Source organism: Vidua chalybeata, chromosome 1 (assembly GCF_026979565.1).
Source record: "Vidua chalybeata isolate OUT-0048 chromosome 1, bVidCha1 merged haplotype, whole genome shotgun sequence".
Taxonomy (NCBI): Eukaryota; Metazoa; Chordata; class Aves; order Passeriformes; family Viduidae; genus Vidua; species Vidua chalybeata.
In genome coordinates this window covers 92,366,639-92,389,804 of record NC_071530.1, presented here as the reverse complement: position 1 = coordinate 92,389,804, position 23,166 = coordinate 92,366,639, and the positions used below count along the sequence as shown (strand labels likewise).

The 23,166-nt window shown below is 39.5% G+C and overlaps 1 protein-coding gene across 1 annotated transcript in view; it reads left to right on the top strand.

Moving 5' to 3' along the window:
* AHRR (aryl hydrocarbon receptor repressor) overlaps positions 1-23,166 on the top strand; it is an 81,028-nt gene that overhangs the window by 8,724 nt on the left and 49,138 nt on the right. Inside the window, exons 2-3 of the mRNA XM_053966044.1 lie at positions 9,411-9,482; positions 15,530-15,711. Of these exons, the coding sequence (XP_053822019.1) occupies positions 9,421-9,482; positions 15,530-15,711 (244 nt within the window). The 5' untranslated portion in view covers positions 9,411-9,420. The remainder of the gene's footprint in view (positions 1-9,410; positions 9,483-15,529; positions 15,712-23,166) is intronic.

Here is a 23,166-nt window from a genome sequence, read left to right as displayed (position 1 = left end):
ATGCGGGATGATACGTAGTCTTATCAAAGATCCTTGTTCCAAGAGAACAACTTCAAAGAGAACCTAAACCTCAGACAGTTGAAGTGTGACGAAATGGCAAGCAGGGTATTAAAACATAGGTGGTTGGGAGAGTAACACCAGGAATGCCAGTGAACTTACAAGAGGGTTTGGAGGACCAGTCCTTAATTATATTTGCAATAGTTCTGTGACTCCAAGTAACATGTCTAATTTACCCCATCACAGTGTGTGTGGCTGCTGGAGCACATACCACCTTATGGTAGAAGAGGGAGTGGGCCATGAGGATAAAACAACCCAACAGGCAGTCAGTGCACAGCCACATGTGTCTTGTGAAAAAGTGTGACACAATTAACTCAAAAGGATATTGTTATCCTCTTTTATTTAAGGATATTAATCCTTTGCTTAAAAATGAAGACAAGCTAATGAACTGCATAAACTTGAATAACTAATTAGCTCTACAAGCCTTATCATGACAGCACAGAGCTAAATCTGGGCAGAACCTGTCTGAGAAATTATATGTACAGTTAACAGGCATGCTTGAGTTGTTCTCCGTACTGAGCTCTGTGTTGCCAGCATAAAGCTGCTCCCAAAACCTGACCCCAGCTATAAGTAGAAGACAACTGAGCTGAGGCCTTGCTACACTCCTCATTCATGGTAGAAATATTTCATTGACCTATCTTACTGGTTTTAGTCAGATTTGCTAGGGAAATGATGCTTACGCTTTCACGACATCTGCTTTTCTTGTGACCTGTTAGTCAGGTTCCAGCAAACAGAACACAGGGACAGAGATCTCAAAGATATTATGTTCCTGAGAGTTTAAAAGTGAAACATGCTACACTAATATCCCTACTGAGGGAAAGATTGCAATGCAAGATTGACTGTCGTGTTAGTCATCAAATAATCCATATAGTTCAGGCAATATTCTAAATGCCCCAGCTGTAGAAAATCTTTTCATTGCTGCTCATGCCTTCCTATGAAAAGTCCAGCTGCTGTGGAAACCTTTTGTTTTCCTCAAAGGTCTGTGGTATAGACAATGGAGGACCAAAGTGAAGCCTGGCAGAAAGAGATATCACTCCACTAACTACAAAGTATTGTGCCAGACATATGCCCAAAATTAATTTTTTTGGTGTGTTTTTATATGTGCTGCCATGTGTATCCTTCCTCAAGTGACAGAGTGCATGTTAGAAGTTCTAAAAACAGCTGTATTTTTCAAACACCACTTTAAAAAACCCATCCAAACTGCATCTAAGCTTTTTAAAGAAGTTATTTATTTACATCCTTAAAGCTCAAAAGAAGTGTCCTTGAACTTAATTTCAGGCTTTCTTATATAAACATAAAAAGAAAGAAAGGCTGATGAGACAATTCAGTCCCCTGATGAACTTGTTTGTGAAGGAAGAATAATGATTGAAATTATTGTTTTGCTAAAGAAGAAGAGTGTAGCTACATATCCATCCTGAAGCAAAGGGCTGATCTGTTTTAAAGTCAAGCACTTGCAAATTAGGAAACCTAGGAGTAAACATAAATTCATAAAACACTTAGACTGAAAAATACCTCTAAGAACATCAAGTCCAGCTGTTAAATTCCTCACTTGTGTGGACAGGAACTAAACTTAATCACATACTAAAGCAGAAGTTGTGTATTTTGTTTCTATTATCCTCATTCACCTCATAGTCCCAGCTCTGTACTATGCAGTATTCAAGTCCTGTGCAAAAAAAGTGCTATTAATTTTGTCACAGACTGTTCGGTGATAATTGTGACTTTTGTATTTAAGTACATCAGATCCACCACTGAATTAATCTTTATTATACTGCTGAGACATATGGACTTATTAGAAGTGATAAACCTGAAATACTTATTCTCATTTACTCGATGCCAGGCACTCAGGAGATGATTTTCCAGAAGATGCAGCCTTTGGTTCATCCTCATTCAGAGCTCAGTGCTGGCTGCCTCCAGATACAGGACTGAGTGCTCAACGCTTTTAGAACAGACCAAGGCTCCCAGGAAGTAAGGGCTGGTGCCTCTGGTGTCCCAGGCTGTAGTCACATGCCTTGCATCCTGCAGATTGCTCAGATTGCAGGTGCTCAGATTGCTTCCTGTAAGGCAGGCAGTGAAGGCAAAGCAGCCCACAAGAGACCTGGAAGGGAGATTGCAGTAGGGAAGTGCTGGCCACCTTATTTCTGGCAAACTCCCCAAATTTGCAATGGTTACTTTGAATTCCTATGGTAATACAAAAGCAGTGCTCCTGAATGGTCCTTTTCTGGAGTTTTTTGGAGCACAGCATCTCTCTGCAGGTCTTAGGGGTGCTGAAACTCAGGACTACAAGCCTTCTGCTATCCCTCCCTGCCTTGTCCCAGTCTGCTTCAGTCCTTCCCATGGCTGACCCCTTGTTCCCATGCCATATATTTGGAGTCCTTTGTTGCACCAGGATGGGGAGGGACAGCAAGAGGGAAGGTCTAGCGCTGCCTTTGCTGCTTGGAGGGGAGCCCTGTGAAGCACACGGGGATGCACATGCACAGTGCAGATGCCTGTAGGAGGGATGAAGGGGGTGACGTGTGCTCAGCTCAGGCAGAAGCTGTAGATAGCTGTCAGACTACAAGTCTCCCGAGCACACGCAAACTGGATTTTTTCCTAGAAGCTCCAAACGTAGCCAAATTTGTACACATTTTCTTCAGAGGAAATTAAAGAGAGATTTTATGTGTGTTTGTCAGACAACATATGATCCCTGATACTTGTAGAACACCCTCTCTAAATCAAGCATTAAATACTTTTTTTTAGTCATCTGAAAACTCCTCATGTTTCAGATTTAACCCACTGCTCTTTCACTGGGGAAATAATTAAGGTAGAAAAGGAAATTTAAGGGCCAGGAAGAGCCACTGTGATCTTGCTTCAATCTCATGTAAAACTGGACCATCGGACATCCTTCAACAAATTCTTACCACACAGGTCCATTAGTTTTGTTAAGAAAAAGTTTTTGATGAAAAAATGCTCAGTGATGGAGAATCCTCTACAGGCTTTGGTAAATTATTGTGATAGTTATTTAACTGTTATTTGGATTTAATTAGCCTCAAGTTCAGTAAATTGGATCTTGCTAGAAATGTTTGTTTCTTGTCACGAAATGTTTGTTTCCTACGTAATATAGTTACTTATTGTACGGAAGTTCTCTGTTGCTGTTCTTCATGATAACCCAAACAGTTTGAGCTCTTGCACTCTGACTCTGGGGCTCAGTTTCACAACCCTTCTTCATTCTTTGCTCCAGTTATTTTTTAAGTGGGGCTGCTTCAGCTAGAAACATGCTATTTACAAGGATATATCCAAAACTGTTACCATATTTTCTCCTAAGACGTGACCATTCATCAGAAGCAGAAAACTTGGCACAAATGTGCTAATCACAATAAATATAGTGAGAGCAGGCAGGTAGATTTCTGTCCTGTTGGTGAGCCATCGTGACTGGAAGCCCTTTTTCAGAGCTGACCCTGCCAAGGTGGAAACACATAATCCTGAGAAAAGCCAAGCCACTCTCCAGCCCCATCCCCTTCTTGCTTTGCTGGTGAAACTGCACCGCGGTGCCATGGCATGGTAGGGGTGAGCACACACACAGCCTTCCCACTCTCAGGCTGCCTCTTCCATAACTCTGATGCTTTGAAGCTGCACAGCCCTTTCTTGTAGTTCAGGCATTGAATGCATGGTATGTGATTACATTCGGGCAGGAAAAGATTCATAAAATTTTGTGAAAGGAGAGATCATTGGATAATGTAATCTGACCTCCTATAGCTACCAAAGATTTTTTTTTTTTCCCTGAGTATGCCTGCATTCAACTAAACTGTTTCTATTTAATTTAAGTATAACTTCTCTTAGGGTAAAGTGCGTATTACAAAAAGGCATCTAACAGTGGTTTCAAGACAACGGGATCCATTAAATCCTTTGTACCTTGTTCCAGTGTTTAAATGCTCATGATGGTACAGATTTATGCCTTATATCTTATTTGGATGTACCTGGCTTCAGTTTCACTTTCTAAGTGCTTGCTGTGTTTCAGATTAAAAAAATTCAGTACTCATATCTTCCCCTGGAAGTACTTCACTTTACTCAAATCACCTAAATCTTTTTTCTATGCAAAGAAATTTCTTCAGCCTGCAAGTATTTATTTTAACTTCTATCCTCTTACCAGTTTCTAACATTACTTGAAAAACACTTACATGCAAACTGTACACAGTGTTCCAGCATCAGTCTTATCATATCTTTAGACAGATGTAAAACCACTTCACTTAGGTTAGCATCTGCACCAGCTGCCTTTGCAGCAGCTCCTCCCTGGCAGCTCAAACTATGCATTGTATTCATTTTTCACTTTGATCCCTAATTCCTTTCAAGAATCACTCACATTTCAGGATGCAGTCCCTATTCAGTATCAATGGTGTGCATTCCCTATTCTGACATGTGAGTGTTTGCATTTGGCTGTATTAAAATACATTGTGAATAAAGAGAAACAGCCTACTGGGCACTCCAGGTTGCTCTGTTTCACTCTGTCTTCAGCACTATTTATCAATCTTCTAAATTTTTTTAACTTTGTAAATATTATTGCCAATGTGTTTGTATTGAATCTCAGTGTCTGTAAGGTCTTTATAAAACTTCTTCTATTCAGTAGTGATTTCTCTAAGACTACTTTTCTTTTTATTCTGTCACATGACAGATTATTTACTTGTGGAAACTGTGCACTGTAATGCTTCACTGGGGCTTTTTTAAAAGCAGAATGTTGTGCTGCTAACTTAAGTTATTAATACAAGTGAACTCCTCTGTCAGCTAGAGGTGATAACTTCTCAGTGAGTTAGTTTCACTCCAAAGATCATGATATTCCATAGAATTCTGCTAAGTGATGTAATTTATCTTTTTTATCAGCTTTTCTGGTATTTTGCTTGGATGAATGTCAGTCTTGCCATCCAGTGGATAGCTGGATCATTCCGTTTCCCTTCTCTGGGACAGTCCTTCAGTGTTCCCAGTCTTTCAGTCTTTCAGTGTTCCCAGTGTTCAGAGATTCATTGTGACTTAATGTCAGTAGTGATTACAAGCATCTGACAGAATCAAATTATCCTAGTCCACATCTACCCTTTTCTAGCAATTCTAATCCTTTTGGTTCCAGCTCTCTTCCTGAAGCTCCTCAAGCTTGTAAGCCCCCTTTCCTTCTGCTGGAGTGCTGGAAGATTGCGACTTTGGGTCCATTTTCATCCTACCTCAAACACATAGAGAGAATGTGAGGGCTCTCAAGCATTACAGGGAGAAAGGAAAGAGCATAACGGTTCTGAGAAGCTGAGTGCTGTCCACCCAAGTTCTTCTTGTTTTTCATCCATGTGAGAGGGGTGGGCTGGCAGGGGAAGGAGCCCCCAGCCTCCTTCAGTGGTAGTGATGGGCTGTTCTGTTCTAGGGGTGGAGAGAAGAGCTCACAGGTGATCAGAAGAAAACACAGCCCAAGTAGGACTGTGAATACATGCTCTTCTCCAGTTTTTAAAATAGATGTTTTCATGATTTATGGATCTGTGCAGCTCAACAAAGTCAAGTGCTGTTTTCAGACATATTTTTAGGACCATTAGCTATGAACCTTCTGACTCTATCTTTATTCCTGTCCATGCATTCTCAGACTCATTTTAACCATATGCCACTACTGGCATTAGTGGTAGTGGCAGAAGCACCTCTTGGCTGTGTGTGTATCTAGCTAGGATGCTGGTGCTCAGTTGCTGGGGCAGTGCTTCATACCATGTTGCTGTGGCAACTCTTTGTTCTAATTCTGTAGAAAGGTCTTGTAGAAAACCTGAAGAGTGCATGGCTAATTCTTGTTTGATGGGAATGCATAATTCTCCTTCTTTTCAGAGACTAGAAATAAAACTGTTGAGCACTCTTACCTTTTATGCAGTTCTAACATAAAGCCATCTCCATCTAATTAGAACCATATACACTTTTTAGAATTATTTTCTTTATAATATTTTTGTAAACGGCACACTCTCTTTTGTCTTTAGCACTGCGGTTTGTGAATTTTCCTGTGGGCCTTTATCTCTTCTAACTAGCATTTTGCACTCCATAAATTCTAGCTCATATTGTTTGCTATTTATTTCCTGGTTTTCAGTTTGAATACTGAGGTCTTTTCATTTATTTTTATTTGCTGTCATCTATTAATCAACTGATCCAGAATGGGTTTTAAAACAAAGTCGTCCTTTTGGGAAATTGAATGAACTCTCAACTTTCAGTATTCAGTTGAATGATGCTGTTCAAGCCTTTCTCCTCCTTCTAACTTCACTCATGAAGGCATGAGAAGGGAAGTCTAGCATGTGACACTGTTTTGAAACATGAACTATGAGTCATAGATTCATATTATGGACAGGAAGGACTCAGAACACAAAAGTATTACAATATTGCATTAGGTTTGCATGGCAAGGATTTGGTAGTGGGGGTCTAGAGGGGTGCCTGCTATGAGAAGCTGCTGGAAGCTTCCCCTATGTGCAGTAGGTCCATGACAGACCTGCTGCTGGCCGGGGCTGAGCCCACCAGCAACGATGGCAGTGCCTTTGGGATAACGTGTTTATGAAGGGGAAAAAGAGCCTGCACAACTGCAACTGCAGTCAGAGAGAGGAGCGAGAATATCTGAGAGCAGCAGCCTTGCAGACATCAGGGGCAGTGAAGAAGGAGTGGGAGGAGGTGCTCCAGGCACCAGAGCAGACTCCCCTGTGGTCCATGGTGCAGCCCATGGTGAGGCAGCTGCATCCCTGCAGCCCATGGAGGACCCCACTCCAGAACAGGTGGATGCCTGAAGGAGGCTGTGACCCCATGGGAAGCCTGTGCTGGAGCAGGGTCCTGGCAGGACTTGTGGACCCATAGAGAGAGGACCCCACCCTGGAGCAGGTTTGCTGGCAGAACTTGTGATCCCAAGGAGCACCCATGCTTGGGCAGCCTGTTCCTGAAGGACTGCGCCCATGTTGGGGCAGTTTGTGAAGAACTGCAGCCTGTGGGAAAGAAAGACTTGTGTTAGAGAAGTTTGTGGGAGAGTGTGGGGAGTCCTCCCCCTGAGGGGGAAGGAGTGGCAGAGACAGAGTGTGATGAACTGACCACGGCCTCCATTCCCCATCCTCTTGTGCTGCTGCAGGGGAAGGAGGTAGAGAAAATGCAGTGAAGCTGAGCCTTGGAATAAAGGAGGGGTATGGGGAAGGTATTTTTGGGATTTGGGTTTATTTCTCAATTACCCTGCTCTGATTTGATTGGTAATAAATTAATTTCCCTGAGTTCAGTCTGTTTTGTCAGTGAGAGTAAGTGGTGAGTGATGTCTCCCTTTCCTTATCTCAACCCATGAGCCTTTTGTTGTATTGTCTCTCCCTTGTCCTGCTGAGGAGGGGAGTGGTAGAGTGGGTTTGGTGGGGTACCTTGTATCCAGACAGTGTCAGTCCACCACAAATACGAAGAAAATACATTTTAATGTAAGGTTTCAGAAGAAACTGCAGTTCTTTTGACATCTCCACACCATTTTAACTTCCAGCTGAAGGAAGTTAAAGTTTCCTTCCTTCCAGGAGGAAACCTGTGAGGGTAGATGTAATCTTAAAAACTGGCAGATTGTTAAAAAAAAAAAAGAAAAAAAAAAAAGACTTTCAGATTAAACCTATTTAACAAGGTCTTTAAAGATGGCAAGAAGGCTTAATCTAAGCAAAGACTGTGGCATAATCTTAACCTGCAGCAGTATTTATTGCACAGTATCATATCCCTCATCAGCTTTGGACAGGCAGTTCACCCATCTGACATCACAGGAAATTATTCCAGTAATAGTGGAAAATATAGTCCTGTTTCTGGAAGAACCTAATGCCTGACACTGCACCAACTGAAGAATGACTGGTGTTTCCACCATAACCTGCATTTGAGAGAAGGCAATTAGTCTGATCTCTATATTATGCATCATTTTGGAATGAATTTTCAGAGGGAAAGAACAAATAACAGCTGTAGTTAGCTGGAGTAAAAATGGAATGTAGATTTAAATAATTTTGACAAATTACCCTGCTAGCTGTCTGTTGACACAATAACTGATTTTCCAGATGAGAGGAACACATACCTAAGGTATCTCAATTCAGCAAAGGATGCTGTGCTTGCATGTATGAAATATATTTTAGATTTTGCTTAATAAACTGGCTCAATTCTGTTATCCTAAAATGATGGGAAGAAAAAACCAGTTTGTGACATGAGAGGGAAATAAGAGTTGGGTTGTCCCAGAATAGAAAAATGAAGGCTGACTGAAGATATGACTGATATTTAAAAATATGCCAATGAGTAAACACAATGGAGGAGGAAGAGCTATTTAAACTAAAAGACAATGTTGGCAGAAGAACAAATGGGCATAAAATGACCATGAACAAATTTAAGCTGGAAGGCAAAAGGTTTCTAGTTATCAGAAAGCTGTCTTTCAATGAAAAAGAAAGCCCCTCTAAACGTTTTTTTAAATTAATCTCAGCAAGTTTATGATTTGCTTTACACGACACACATGTTCACCAGCATGGGATTTGTTTCAGTGACATAGAAGTTCCCCTTAATTTTGTATCTTACACAAAATGGCAATTACTCTTGAGATATACTAGCCTCTCTGGCAGCATGCACCCACTGTTGAACAGCACTCAGCGTGACTAAAATATTCTTTCAGACAGAAAATCAAGAGACTTTGATATTCAGCTAATCTCCGAAATATTTAAACAGACTGAATGCTAAGACTTTTTCCCACTCTGCACGTCTCTAGGGCTAACATACTCAAATAAATCAATAAGACCAAGTTTTGTGTGAAAATTGTCACCTCAGACAGCACTACATTGGGTCCTAGTGCTAACCACAAAACTGTGTGTCACATCTTGAGCTGACAACAGCTATATTTCCAGCCTTTAAAAATGAGGATGTGAGGATCTGGAGAAATGGTGATTTGAATAATTGCAACCTACTAGTCACAATGTCAGTAATGCAGATAATATTCCTGTGTATTTTAAAAGCTGTGAAATCCTCCCTGCAGATGACGGGTAGCATTATTCATTCTTATTTGTTTAGCTGAATTTAGAAATGAGCCGGGAAGGGAAAAAAAAATTCAGATATCCAGTAAACAGGATGTATTTTATAACCATTTTATATCATGCATAGTATACTTAATTGGAAAAAATGAAAATTGAACATAAACATCAATATTCTAATAATATTAAGGTAGGAAATTGAATAAGCTGTAAGCTTCTATCTTCACTAATGCCACCATGCTTTTTAGTGTTGCTGAATGTCACACTCAAGGACCAAACATTTTCCTTGGTGGAACTTTCTCAGTGCTGTCATTTTGTACAGCACCTCTGACCATTTTGTACAGAAACCTCTGAACTAAGAAACCTATTCCTTTTGTTTTTCAGTGTCAAAGCCATGATTCCTCCGGGGGAATGCCTGTATGCTGGGAGGAAAAGGAGGAAACCCATTCAAAAACAGTTAAGTATCATATTCATCAGGAGGCATCTCCCTCCAAACGTATAGGCTAGAAATGAGGTAGAAGAAGGGTTCCCTTCCTCCTATGGTCCACTGACATAGGAGAGACCTAATCTTCTTCTCTGCAATGAGAAACCCTTGGCTGCGAGGCTGGCTTTTCATGGGCAAGATGTCTCCAGAAAGGATGCCATGCCTGGCTCAAACCATCCTTACCCATCACTAGGTATTCCAGGAGGAGGCCAGTGGTGGTTGTGCTGGGTGCCACGGTGCTACCATGGAGAGGGACAATGCCCTTTTGTAGGCAGAACACACCAGCGGACTAAATGTCAGCTGGGCAGTGGGTTGGAGGGGTGGCTGCCGCCTTGGTGCTTCCGTGCTCCCTGCCGCCTGTTCAAGGAGCTTTTTGAGAAGCCTTGTGTTGAGTGGCACCAGAGCACTGGCATTGCACTCCCTCCCTTCCCCTTTCCTGGGCCTAGTGTTGCTTGGGGCATTGCTAAGTCCAACATGTGCGAGCCGGGAAAGTGGGTCAGTTCAGCCAACCGAAAGAGCAGACTGGTGAGTCACTTTTTTGCATATAGAACACATAATTTTCAGACTTCTATTTACTGTGGGATCACTTTCATTAGGAGAAAAATGGGAGAGAGGAATTATATATGCAAAGGCAAAGCAGGAAAAGAAGAAATGCAATGGAAATTTGTTACTACAAGATGCTTGAAATGGGAGGGGGAAAAAAGAGGTTGCTATCACTCAAATGTAAATGAGTTCCAGATGCCATAAGCCAATCTATGAAATAAAGCTTTTTAATGTAATCATCCCATATTTTCTGTGTTATACTTGATTATATGATTATGAAGCACACATTTTTACTGTGTTAACATTATGAACTGGCACTGGTGGCCTTCACACACAATTTAAGGATGACAAGGTAACTAAAATAGATTTCCCTATTTTCAGTTGTTCACAACTTCTAAAAATAACCCACTTGGCTCAAAATTGTACATATTGGTCTAAAGTCAAAGGGGAGTTTCTCTGAATGTTTTAATGACATCTGTTGATATTGTTATCATATTTCAATAGACAAAGATAATACCATAAGCAAATGATTCTTCTTGCAAAAATCCTGAGTATTGAATTCAAAATGTATGTAAGATTTCTGCACTACTATTTCAGTATGGATGTGGATATTTGATTTTATAACAATTGCAAGAGAGATGGAACATTTCCAGTACATTAAATTACCTCTATGCAGAACTGTTTATGGATCATTACTTTTGTGAAAAAGGAAGGAGACTTGCAGTTGCTTTGAGAAACATTATGCTTATATTTGGAGTTTACATGCTAGCTAGAACTCCTCTCAAAGATGACTTCTAGATAAATGAATGGCTAAGCAAACTACCTGCTAACAAATCACAGAAATGACCTCATTAGCCTTTTTGGAAATTTTGGCTTTAATACTCTCAGAAGAAAATTCTCACTTACTTTACACAACCAAGTTTTCATCTTGGCAACCATTGCAGGTAACGCTGCCTTGAAAATAGCTTTTCTATGATGTTGCAGTGCAGGTACCTGAGCATGAACTTATCAAGCCAGGACATGAACAATTTTGATTAAGAAACATGGGTTAAAACAAGGGGAACCGTTTGGATTGTTAGAATACTGAAGTCCCACACTGGAGACAGCACTCCATTTTTTGTGGTTAGTTACTTACCACTTGCTGAGGATGATTTCTCAGTTCCTAGCAACACTGGTCTCTTCCTCAAACCTTATCTGTTTGTGGGCTTGGTCTCTGGTAAGCCTTTCCTGTGCTTATTCCTTCACTTGGGGACTTTCCTCTAAAAAGGCTCAGACTGCCCCAGACCGACTGGCTGACAGAGCTCCTTTCCTGGTCTGTGTCCTTCAGTCCTACTGGTCTTACTGACATTTCAGGACTCTGGGATTACTGTCATGCTGCCTTGAATAATTTATCTTGAATTTAGAAGGGTAGACAAAGCCTATTAATTGAGCAGCATATTTAACCATTATTTTAATTCATGTCATACCATCTTTGTTACAGCTTTTTTTTTTTTACAGCAAAACACTTTTTCCTCCACAGCCTTGTTGTACTTTCCCCCCTATCATTCTGCCAGTGAATCAAGGTAGAAACTGGCATCTGTTCTGGGAGGAGTATTTGTTCAGTTGTAAAACCTGATTTTTCACAGAAAATAAAGTTGATGGGTGTTCTTTGGCCAGTCCTCTCTTTTTAATGTAAATAGTCTCTAGAATTTGCCTTTCTTTTAACAAAAGGATAAGTGAGCTCAGGTGCCTCAGCATGAGCAGGATACTAGATTTCAATAGGGATTCATAGATTAGTGTTTTTGAAGGTCAGAATTTAAAGGACAGAGGTGCAGCTTTCCCCTCTGCAGAACAACTGGGACATTTATATCTCCTCATCCTCAGTGCATCCCAAGAAGCTGACTCTCTGACTCTACATAATCTTCATGATCAGACTGTCAACCAGGTGGTGATGCACCTGGCTTTTAATCCAGGATATAACAGAATTATATTGTTCATTATGTTCATTAATGCTTTTTAGGCACGGGAATTTTATTCTGAGATGGTTTTACAGAACAGTGATCAAAATGTATAAAAAAGCTCCATGGGACAATACAGAGACCCACAAGACTGGGGATGAATGTGTGGAAAATTTTACTGGGAGGAGCTAATATGTTTCAGTCTTGCTTTCTACACAGAACTAGCAGAGACTATCTTCATTTGTTTGTCATTCTTCGGGTAACATATGAGGTTCAGGTTCTCCTTTTATACATGCAAGAAAATTTTAAAAACATAGCTGGTTTCCTTTCTTGTGTCCAAAAACTTTCAAACAAGCCCCATTAATAATGTTCTACACTAAAGAATTCTGGCATTTATGGACATGGGTCAAACACCTGGAGCTCAGACAGACTGAAAATTTTCCATCAGATATGCTTTTCAGCCAGGCAGCCGGCATTTTGACTAAAGGAAACATTTTCAACTGAGTGTTTATTTCCTGTGGAAATCTAATATTTTACTGGTAATTCACGCATCTGGAAATTAAAGAGATCTTGTCTTTAACCTCAAGTTAAAATCACTGTGTTGAAATTAATACTTAAAAGTGCTAAGGCAATGCTTCAGGTCAGTTACCATTTGAGAACTTCAGCCACTGCTTCATCTCAAACCCTGGCATCTTGTAAAACCCTCACCCTCTACTAAACATTTCTTGTAATGTTTTACAGCTCTTTAAAGGCAACTATACCTGCCCTAGCTCTGAGTGTACCTATTGCTGCTCCAGAATGACCACTTCAGCCAGAACTGTGCTAGTGCCAGGGTAAACAGAGACCTTGGGAGGTGCAGCTCTCTCCTGCTTCCTAGTTCTAATTTTAAGGCCCTTTGTGGCATAGCCCTTCCTCTTACTTGGTACCACACTCTCCCACCTCTCATCTGCTCTGCTGGTCTTCTTATGTCTTCTTGACCATTAGTTCTGCTTTCACCTTTCCTTGCTGTAAAGTGCAGAAGAGACATAGAAGGTGGCAAAGGGCCACCTTTTCTTCAAGCAGCTTTCTCTCATTCTGTCCTTTTGGTCCATAGGAGATGGTGAAAATCCACACTCACATGGATGCCACTGGAGCCCAGCTCTGCCAAAATTCCTATACAATGTCCAAGCACAGCTCAGTGACTGAGGTTGCTGGTCAGTACACTCATGATAATCATCTGTTGTTACTTTGCTCTCAGCCTATCTCAGAGATCTCATGGTCTCTCTTCCCTTCCCCTTCTTACTGAAAGCTTGCTGTCACGGTAAATGATTAGACCTTTCTCAGCTCAGGTCTTCTGCTGGTTTAACACTGTGGCATACTTATAAAACTTATTCAGGGCAAAGTTTTCCTTAACAGGGTAGGGCTCTGCAGAGGGTAGGGAATAGCAGACAGAGCTGTAGTTGCAGGAAATTCCTCTGCGAGCTCACCAAACTGGTTTACACTAGTGGTGGTCTGTGTGTCATGGGCACACTGAATCACTCATGAGAAAATGGCTCAATGCCTCGTGTACCACCAGAACAGAAAATCTTCTCCCCACCTGCTCCCACACAGTTCCTACCATACAGGGACTGCTAATGTGGGTCTTGCACAGGTACAAGTACTTGTTACTACTGGGCAGTTTAACAATGTGAAGAAAGAAAAGCCAGATTTATTCCTTGAATTACATGTTCTCCTTTACTACAGCAGTGTTGTATGGAAAGCAGAGTAAATGAGGGATCATCGAGTGACTCCTATGTCTCTGTTTACAGTTTGACAATCCTGAGTTTAACACGAACACAACAAGCACCATCTACTTTCAGCTCAAAATAAAGGCTAGAATTTTCATTTGCCTCAAAGCAGCCCACTGAAGATTTTCCCTGCCTGTGCCTTTCTGTTTATGGCTAGCTAACTGAGCCTTCCATGGAACTCACATTGTTTAAAATCACATCCACTTGGCACCTTACTACCATTTATATCTAACCCCTGTTTGTTTGGATTCACTCCCTTACTGAATCATTTCCTTGAGTTTTCAGGAAGACTCTGTCCCAAACTTTCTCCTGTATTCTTTGCCATCTTCTGAAAACTATTCCTTGTACTCAGTACAAGGGCAGACCACTTAATTGCTTCAAACCATTCTTCTCTGGCATAGAGCAGTCACTATTTTTTGTGGTAAATAGGCTTGAACAACTTCTATTTCTATTTCATGTTACTCTTGACAATTTTTACCTCTTGAACTCATCAGCTTAATTTTCCTTATTGGAATTAATTTCTTCTGTCCTACATTGCTTCCTTGCTTCAGCTGGTTTGTCAGATGTAAAGACTGATTAGCAAAGCTTATATTCTTTAGCTTCTGCTCAGCTGTAGGCTATGTTCCCACAAAATTACTGCCCTCCATAGATCAGACATCCTTTTGGTGTCATAGGCTGGCTGAGCCCCAAGGTTTACTGCAAAAAATAGTTAACTCAGAAAAAGTAAGAAACACTATTCCTTCTTTGTTGATTGCATTATTTATTCTCATATTTCCTCTCCCTAATATAGGAAAGTAGTTCATTTATCCCAATCAGCAAAATCTTCTCCATGTGTTTGGAAGCATGTGTTATTGAAGAACCATATATAAGTATTGGCAATTTTGAATGAAATAGCAGAAATTATGTATTTTCAGTAAAATAAAAAAAAATATTATTCTAACTCATTTTTTTCTATCCATTCTGGCCACTGATGTTGTTCTCTTGAAGTGAGGTTCTCAAAAGTAGCAATGAATTTTTCGTATCTGATTTGTTTTAAGAGGTTTTCAGTTAGCAGCTATTCTTGGTTCTCTAGTACTGTCCATTACATAAGAGGAAGACAAAATGGGGATGGACTTGCTTGGCCTAGAAAGCTGACAACTTTAATCTCTATGTTTTGTGACGAATATCAATCTTCTCAAGAAACTAAATTCTTATCTTCATTATAACTGGTGTAGGAAGGTAAAAGTGAGAATGATACAGGAGTTTTGAGCTTGAGGAAAGAATCTCTCTTCACCTTGCCTTCCATACTTTTTAAACTCATGTCTAAAGACAGACTCTTTTCTTAATTATCTCCTGACCCACAGGTTTACTTTGAGTCATTAAATGGAGAGAACTAAGATGCTTTGAATGAATACAGTGGGTATTGAATGGGTTCACACATTAGTCACGGTAATTTTCCCCTGCTGTTCTGCCCCTCATTTGTACAACAAAGACGAGAAATTGTTTTTCCTGATATTGACTAGAGCATGAAGATAGCACCTATCTCCCTAAGGTGAGAGGTCCTGAGTAAAAGATACCACTTCTTCACTTTTGCCTGATGTGAAAAGAGAAGACAAAGTCTGTGTCTTTGCACCATGGCAAATGCAGAATGGTAAATCTCTTTTTGTCATAGGACAGATACTTTAAAGAATTTCATAGAAGCTTAACAAAGTATTCCTGTGTTCAGTTAATTGCATACAGCATCTCAGTCTCTGGAAGTAAAACAGGTAATTGAAGATGTGTTCTCCACCACAGAAGGCCTGCAGTTGGGAATGAAAAATCAAATCCTTCAAAGAGACACAGAGACCGTCTGAATGCGGAACTGGACCACCTGGCCAGCCTCCTTCCTTTCCCACCTGACATCGTATCAAAGCTGGACAAACTTTCCGTCTTGCGCCTTAGTGTCAGCTATCTCCGAGTCAAAAGTTTCTTTCAAGGTAGGTTTTCTTAAGATCTCAGCATGCCATTGAAAGTATTCCTCTTATTTATTGCTGCTTTGTACTAGTAAAATTAACAAGTGTTATTATATTGATAAAGGCAGGGGGAAAAATATATTGCTGAACTTATTTTTTGCATGGGATGTTGCATTGGAAATTTCATTCATTTCCTCTTATATAGTTTGTGTGTTTTTCACCAAATAGTGGGATAATGTCCATCTTTCATCAGCAGGCTTTATAAAATGGGAAAACACAACTGGGAAAGAATCACTAAACTAGGAAAGAAGTTTGGGGCAAATGTAATACCTGTTATAGTTTGAGTTCTCTATTTGATGCTGGCATTATGAAAGTTCAAAACGCCTGTTTAAGTACAATGTGAAAGTCAACCAACTGCTGTATTACCCATGTTTGCTGTATGCCAGGAGGAAATGGGTTCACTTGAAAAGCCAACATGATCACTGTCTTTCAGGACAAGAGAGATTCAAAGTTTAAAGTGCTGAATAAAGCTGTACTAGGCTATGCTTTGTTTGTATAGCTGTCTGGTACAATGCAAAGTGAAAGCCTAATGTGCGTTTGCAGATGCACATAAAAAGAATTCTTCCAAATCTGAAGATATTTTGAGGTTCTTCTGTTGCTGAGGAGTTCACAAGAGCAAAATCCAGATTAGTGATTTAATAATGGAAATTCTCTCTAGAGTTGTTTTCAAAAAAAAAAGGAAAAAAGTCCTGTGTATGAAGGGGTATAGTTGACCAAAACTTATAGGTGGACTGCAAAAATAAACAGAAGTATTTTTACGGACATTATTTTTCCTTTATTACTCTTTATTATTTCTTACTGTTACTACTTTTTATGATGCACAGTGTGCACATATATATTTTTTTTTTTTTTGTCTTTAACTAAAGAATAATATCTGTTGGTTGCCTTATTGCTTTTAAAATGCATTTTAGTGCAAAAGAAATGCCAGATTGAAAAGACTTTGGCAGACTGCAGGGCATTTTATGAGGTTGACATGAGATTACAAAGGGTGATATCACTGATAGCAGGAGCATCTCGTGTCAGCTGTGGCGGGTGGCTGCCCAGCCTCCAGCATCCTGCAGTTTACGGAGTGCCTCTCTTTCCCTTTAAACACATACCTGAGTGCTATGGCCTCTCCCTCTAAGCCTGACTTTCGTTTGTCTTGCATTCACAAGCAATAATATCTCTTCAGCTGCCTTTGCTACTCTTCTGCCAGAGTTTCTAAGATCCATTGTCTCATTTTCTTAAAGGGATAAAGAGATAAAAGGAAAACAAGTAAAGCCAGGGTGCATTATGTTGAAATGTTCTGTGTTTCATGTTTTAAAAGATTTCATTTAATTTAATCCCCAAATTACCTAATTGAACACATAGTTTGTGTTCTCTTCATTCTTATTTTTAAATGTTTACATCATGAAACTAAGGTTACAGAAAGCATTGTTTATAGTAAAGGAAGGAAACTACATGCCATTTTAAGACAAGAGAGCAGGCTGGAGCTTCAGAAGGGTGGAGTGGAGGAGAGGTGAGCTGTGGAAACTGAGCTGTGTGAGGAATGGTTGCAAAAGTTTAGGTAAGGGTAGAATCTGCAGCATCCCTCATGAACATCACGATCTACTTTCTTGTAATTATGGAGAAAAAAGGCAGAATCTGTTTGGGTTTTTTTTATTTTTAAGCAAAAGCTTTGGTAGCAAGTCACCTAAAAAAAGCAAACAAACATATTCATCCCAGCATTTCAATTTTTATTGTAATGAAAGAAGATAGAAGAGCAGAAATGAATTGTTTGTGGCCTTTTAAATCAAAGGATGACACTAAATTGGGAGCTTATAAACATTCTGAGGACAGAGAACAGACCAGTGGCATACAGAGATGTTAGAAAATTGGATAAAAAAATGTATCTGGAAAAATGGCTTAGTAAATCTGTACTAATTCACTCAGGGAAAATTAATCCAAAGAAACCGGTGTTCAATAGAAAAGACAAACCTGGAACAGAAAACATAAAAACAATAACCAAAGAAGGAGAGTGGTCAACAAGTTGTTCCATGTCTGTAATACGGTATGTTGACATAAACAAGAAAGCTAAGTGTGGATTTTGGTCTGTTTGCCCAGAGGCAGCATGTCACTACACAGGAAAGTTATAATCCCTCTCTGCATGAGACCAGAATGACTCCATCTGGAATAGAGCTTTCTGTTGTGGGCATCTCCTGGTCACAAGGGCATTAGTACATATTAAAGGGTTGGGAATAAACACAGGCAAGAAGTGACTATAAAGTTGCATGGGCAAAATAAGATCAACAAACAAACAAACAAACAACCCCCAAAAAACTAAAGTTAGCTCAATTTATATTCTCCAGCTGTTTGTCTTCACAGGAGGAAAAGACAAGAAGGGAAGGAATTGTTCAGGATATTTTAGAGTGGCACAGTGGAGGAACCAAGGAATGACGATGCCCAAGATGAAATTTGGCTTGAATATCAAGCAAATCATGTCTGTAATGGGTTCTGTTCAGCTATCCAATATACCTAAAGTGGATGCAGTTGAGATTCAGTACAATCAATTTTGTAGTGTGTGACAGACAGTATTGTGCATCATTTGTTTAAAAAAACTATTGTCTGAGTTTTGATGAAGTTAAGCTTAAATTTCAGGTTTTTAAAACATGCTTTTAAGACTATTGATTGCCATTTAAAAAAATAAATTAATTACTTGACATGTTAAGTTCATATGTGACATTGAATATTCAACCCATAACAGGTCAGCAATTCCCATGCCAATTACAGTGGCACACCTTCAGCAATGCCAGCGGTTTCTGGGCACACTCATTTATTTACCACTAGGTGTCCTTTTAGTAGCTACTCTGCCATAGTCAGTGTGCAGCACAAACGTGTTTATGAAGATCAGTAGCCAACTGGAGGGAGTAACCTCACCATATTGACCTCAAGTGTGAAAATGGTTTTGCAGAGAATTGGGTATTAGTGCAGAGCGAACATCCATCAGTCATTTATTCCCATTTTAGTGACCATTAGAGGGTAGCACCTTGAAGCATATGACCAGTTCATCTTACTTAAGTGTTTTAAGCAAAGGACTGTTTCCTTTCCAAAATTTAGACCTGGCTGTTGAGACAGATATTTCTAGGATTCAGTGTAAGTCATTGTGGTGAATTCCCTCCCTCATTCTTAGAAATGTTTTCTTTTTGCTGTCTACTTGTTTAAGATTCTTCATATCTCTGTTATCAGTTGGCAGAGGTTCTATTAATAGCCCTGCTCCCCCCAAGCTACAGGCATTCAGTCATTTTGCATTTTCCTGATAAGCACTTCAAAATGGCTTGCAGCAATAACCTTCCAATCTCACCAGATCTTGTGAGTGAGGCAGCTGGGTCTGAACCAGGGTTAGTTGATGACTGAGAGACATCAACTGCTACAGGAAACTGTGACTGTCATTTGGCCCTGACAAAGATTTGCTTTGGGTGGGGCTCCTGTGAGCATGGAGTGGCACTTAGTGTCTGTGACCACTTGAGTTTGCTGGGCCTCTGTCTTGGACATGTTCCATCTCGGTTAGTTGTTAGTCTGTCTTCCTTTACCACTCTTGATGACACATCCTTTAGTACTTCTTATTTCTCAGTTTTTTCCACTGGTGGGGAAATGGTGGTCTTGCTCCACTTCAAAGCCAGCCCCATTTTGTTGGTTGTTTAACTTGTTCCCTTCTAGTACAGGTAACGGTTTAGTAAATAAATGTCAGAAGAGTAGCACCTTGTCCTTTTAACAGCTCAGGTCCTTTCTGAGAGAGACCTAACTTATGTTTCCCTGTCCCTGTGAGGAAACGAGCTATGACAATTGAGATAGACCAACACAGTTACAACTAGTCCTATATAGCGCCTCATCTTCCAGTTCTTAGTGTAACTAACCTTGTATCAATACTCAAATTCCACTCAAACTTTCCCTTCGACATCTCACTCAGTTATGTTAGACCTTTTGGCTAAAAGCATTTCTGATAATGTTGAGCCTTAGATGGGAAATGTAGAGACCTCAATATGGATGAATTTTTTTATTTTAAATCCTTTACTACATAATTTATATAAAGCATAATTTAATTCAATAGCTTGTTATTTTGCCCATCTGGACATTTTTTGCATACACACATATACATACTCAAAAACAGAGACGTGCATGCAAGCACAAAAGCAGTGCTTTCCTGACAAAAATCTCCCTTCTGTCTTATTTTGAATCTCTGTGTTTATTGCAGACTTCAGAGCTTTCTCTGTATTTATTTATTTACTTCCAGACTTCATTTGATTTTGAAAGCTAAAAATCAGATAGATTTATGGATGACTAAATATGGATGACTAAATATGGAACTCTGTGAATAAATATCTTAAAAGTTTCTGTAAGTTTTATATTTAAACTTACAGAAATTTAAACAATCCTGGTATTTGCAAAATTAGTGACAGTTAAGCATGTTGACAGTTGAACATGTTGTTTGACCTGCCTTAGACTAAAGTTATATATGGATTGTAAACTGAATTACAGTAGAGTTTGAGAAATTTGTCTACAAAAGTTAGTTCATTTGTTTCCATGTAGAATTAAAAATTTTAAGAAACAAGCCTGTAGTGAACCTTCCTAGGTAAAGAATAAGCTATACCTTGACCTGAGGGTCATTGTCTAATATTTTTGCAAATCTGTAACATGGCTGATTTTATACCTTCCTTTACGATCCCTAAAATCCAAGCTGGAAGTCTCTTGCTTCAGTTTAAGCCCCTCATCTGTAGGCACCTCAGCTTTTACAGCCATGAAGGTGATCCTAGCAGATGGAAGCAAAAAGAAGCAATAAACACTAAACTTTTTTGTTTTCATTGTCTGTAGCTCCCCTTCTGCTGAGTAGCAGAAATCTATTTTCCCAACCTCGTATGGTTGGGAAATGTTTTTCATAACCTTCCCTTCCTTGCTACATCTGATACCGTACGTTGGCTTTTCTGTTTCTCTTCTTATACATTTGTCCTTTATTTTATTCATTTTTAAAAGAGATTTTCTGTGAGTTTCCAGTCACTGAAGAACTCAAGATTTTGTTAAGGCGGTCTTTTCTTACATTTCCCATTATTCACTGCCCCTGAGACAGTTTACACTTATCTCCTACATATTGATTCACTGAAAAAACATCCAGCTTCTATTTCCCTTAGATATGTGTCCTCTGAGATTTTTCCAGGTGTACTGAGGTCTTCCTCCTGTTGGTCCTCTATTTTCCAATGCTGTGGCTTGGATTGCTGCTGCTGCTGCAAGAACCATTGATTCCAGGATTTCCCGGCCACTTTCACCAAGCTGCCCTATCTCTTTCTAACCCATTTCTCCCCTTCAATTAAACCTCTTACATACATATATATATATACATACACACATAGATATAGGTTTTTTTTTTTTAGTTTTTTTATTTTTTCCCATTTTCTGACAGGGTAGCACATACTGCGTGGTTTCTTTCTTCTGATTTAGCATTTATGTTAGTGGGTCATTTCCTTTTACTCATCTATGTGTTTGGTGTGATCCAATTCCCATCAATGTTTCTCTTTAATGGAAATTGAATTTATCCCTTTTAAGAAGAAAGCAACAAAGGATTCCTCCCAGCTGGCCTGATTTTCAGTATCCTCAATTACTTGCAGTGTGTTCCAGCTTTGTTCTCCTCCTACAGTGTCCATGCCTGTTACTCTCCTAGGTCAGAATCATACTGCTGTGACTGAGATTCCTCGGGTTCATTCCTTAGACCCCTTAGGCTATTATTTACTGTAATAATTGAATATTTAGTGCTGCAGCCCCCACTGCAGACCTGTTTCTGGTGTGACATGCATGACACTCCAGCGACACAGAAATTTAAGGTTTTAAAAGCTGAGATGGTTACAGAAGCACAGAGTGATCTTGCTTTCAGTGCATACATAATCTGTGATGTAATGCTACTCAACAGTGCTGTAGGAGTGCTGCCTACCTGAACCAAAGCTCCTGATCTGAGGTTCCAAGGTTCCTCTGCAGTGCATGTACTGTGGTTCTCAGGCATCTCTTTCTACCCCACCATCTCTTCCTAATAATTCTGTTTTCCCAGAGTTTTCTTTTCAAACTCTCAGTAATTATTTTTTTCCTGGAATGACAAATTCTGCTTCTTTGGTATAAATATATATTTTTTAGATTTTACTTTACATAAGCATGGCAAATTTTTCTACAAGATTCAATTGATTCTTAAACTAAGTTCATATGGTTGAGCTAACTATTACAGCTATGACCTATATTGGATTCATTTCTATGGGAAAAATTCATCTTTCATTTGTAATCCAGTTTCAGTAGCCCGAAGCTTTCCCTTAAATTTAAAATCATAGTCTTAGTGAATCACAGATTCACAGATGGGTTGAAGATGGAAGGAACCTCTGAAGGTCACCTGATCCAAGCCCCCTGCTCAAGCAAGGTCACTGAGAACCAGTTTTCCAGGTCCATGTCCAGATGGCTTTTGAATATCTTCAAGGGTGGAGAGTCCACAGTGTCCTTGGGCAACCTCAGCCAATGCTTGGTAATCCTTACAGTTAAAATGTGTTTCCTGATGTTCAGAGAGATGTTTCACTTTGTACTTGTTTACTCTGATCCTGTCACTGGACTCTTCTGAAAAGAATCTTGCTGTTCTTTCCACCCTTCCTTTAGGTATTTATACACTCTGATGAGATCCACCCTGAGCTTTCCCTTCTCCAGGCTGAAGAGTTCCAGCTCTCTCACTCTCTCAGCCTCTCCTCATAGAAGTGCTCTAGTCTCTTCATCATTTTGGTGCCCTTTCTCTGGACTCTCTCCAGGTCCTTTATAATGGATGTATTTAGAACAGATATAGGAAAAATAAAATAATAAAAAATCTGAAATAGCAATAAATATTATAAGGAAGATTTATAAGAGCAGGATAAGATGCCTAAACCAACAAGAAGAAGAAGAAGGAGGAAATTATACCTCATTGATTCCATCTCTTCATTCCCACCTAACTTTTCTTGGTATGACTTATATATTGATTTTCATTATGTAAATAATTAGAGGCTTTCAGATTATCCTCAAACTTCTGTTTTTTTTTAAAATGAAACCTATACTTTGAGACACAAATCAAGGATTCAATTTGTGTTCCTCTGATTAGTTAGGGTGGAAGCTTTTACCTTGAGTCAAGAATTCCCCTATGTATTTGAGTTTTTTAACAATTAGAAGTTTGAGTTTTTAAAGACATCTTCTACTGAGTTAGAGCATTCCCAGTCCTGACCTCTGAAACTGAATGTCTGAATGATTTCTTTCTTAGAAGAGAAATGAGGACTTTTCTTTATTGAACACATACAAAATGTCTTTAGCATATATATTGCTGTAGTCCACAGTCGTAGTTTAATTAGACTGTAAACATTTGGGTAGTTTAGGTTTCTTAGGACAGCATATTCAATGGTTTGTACTGAAAAGAAA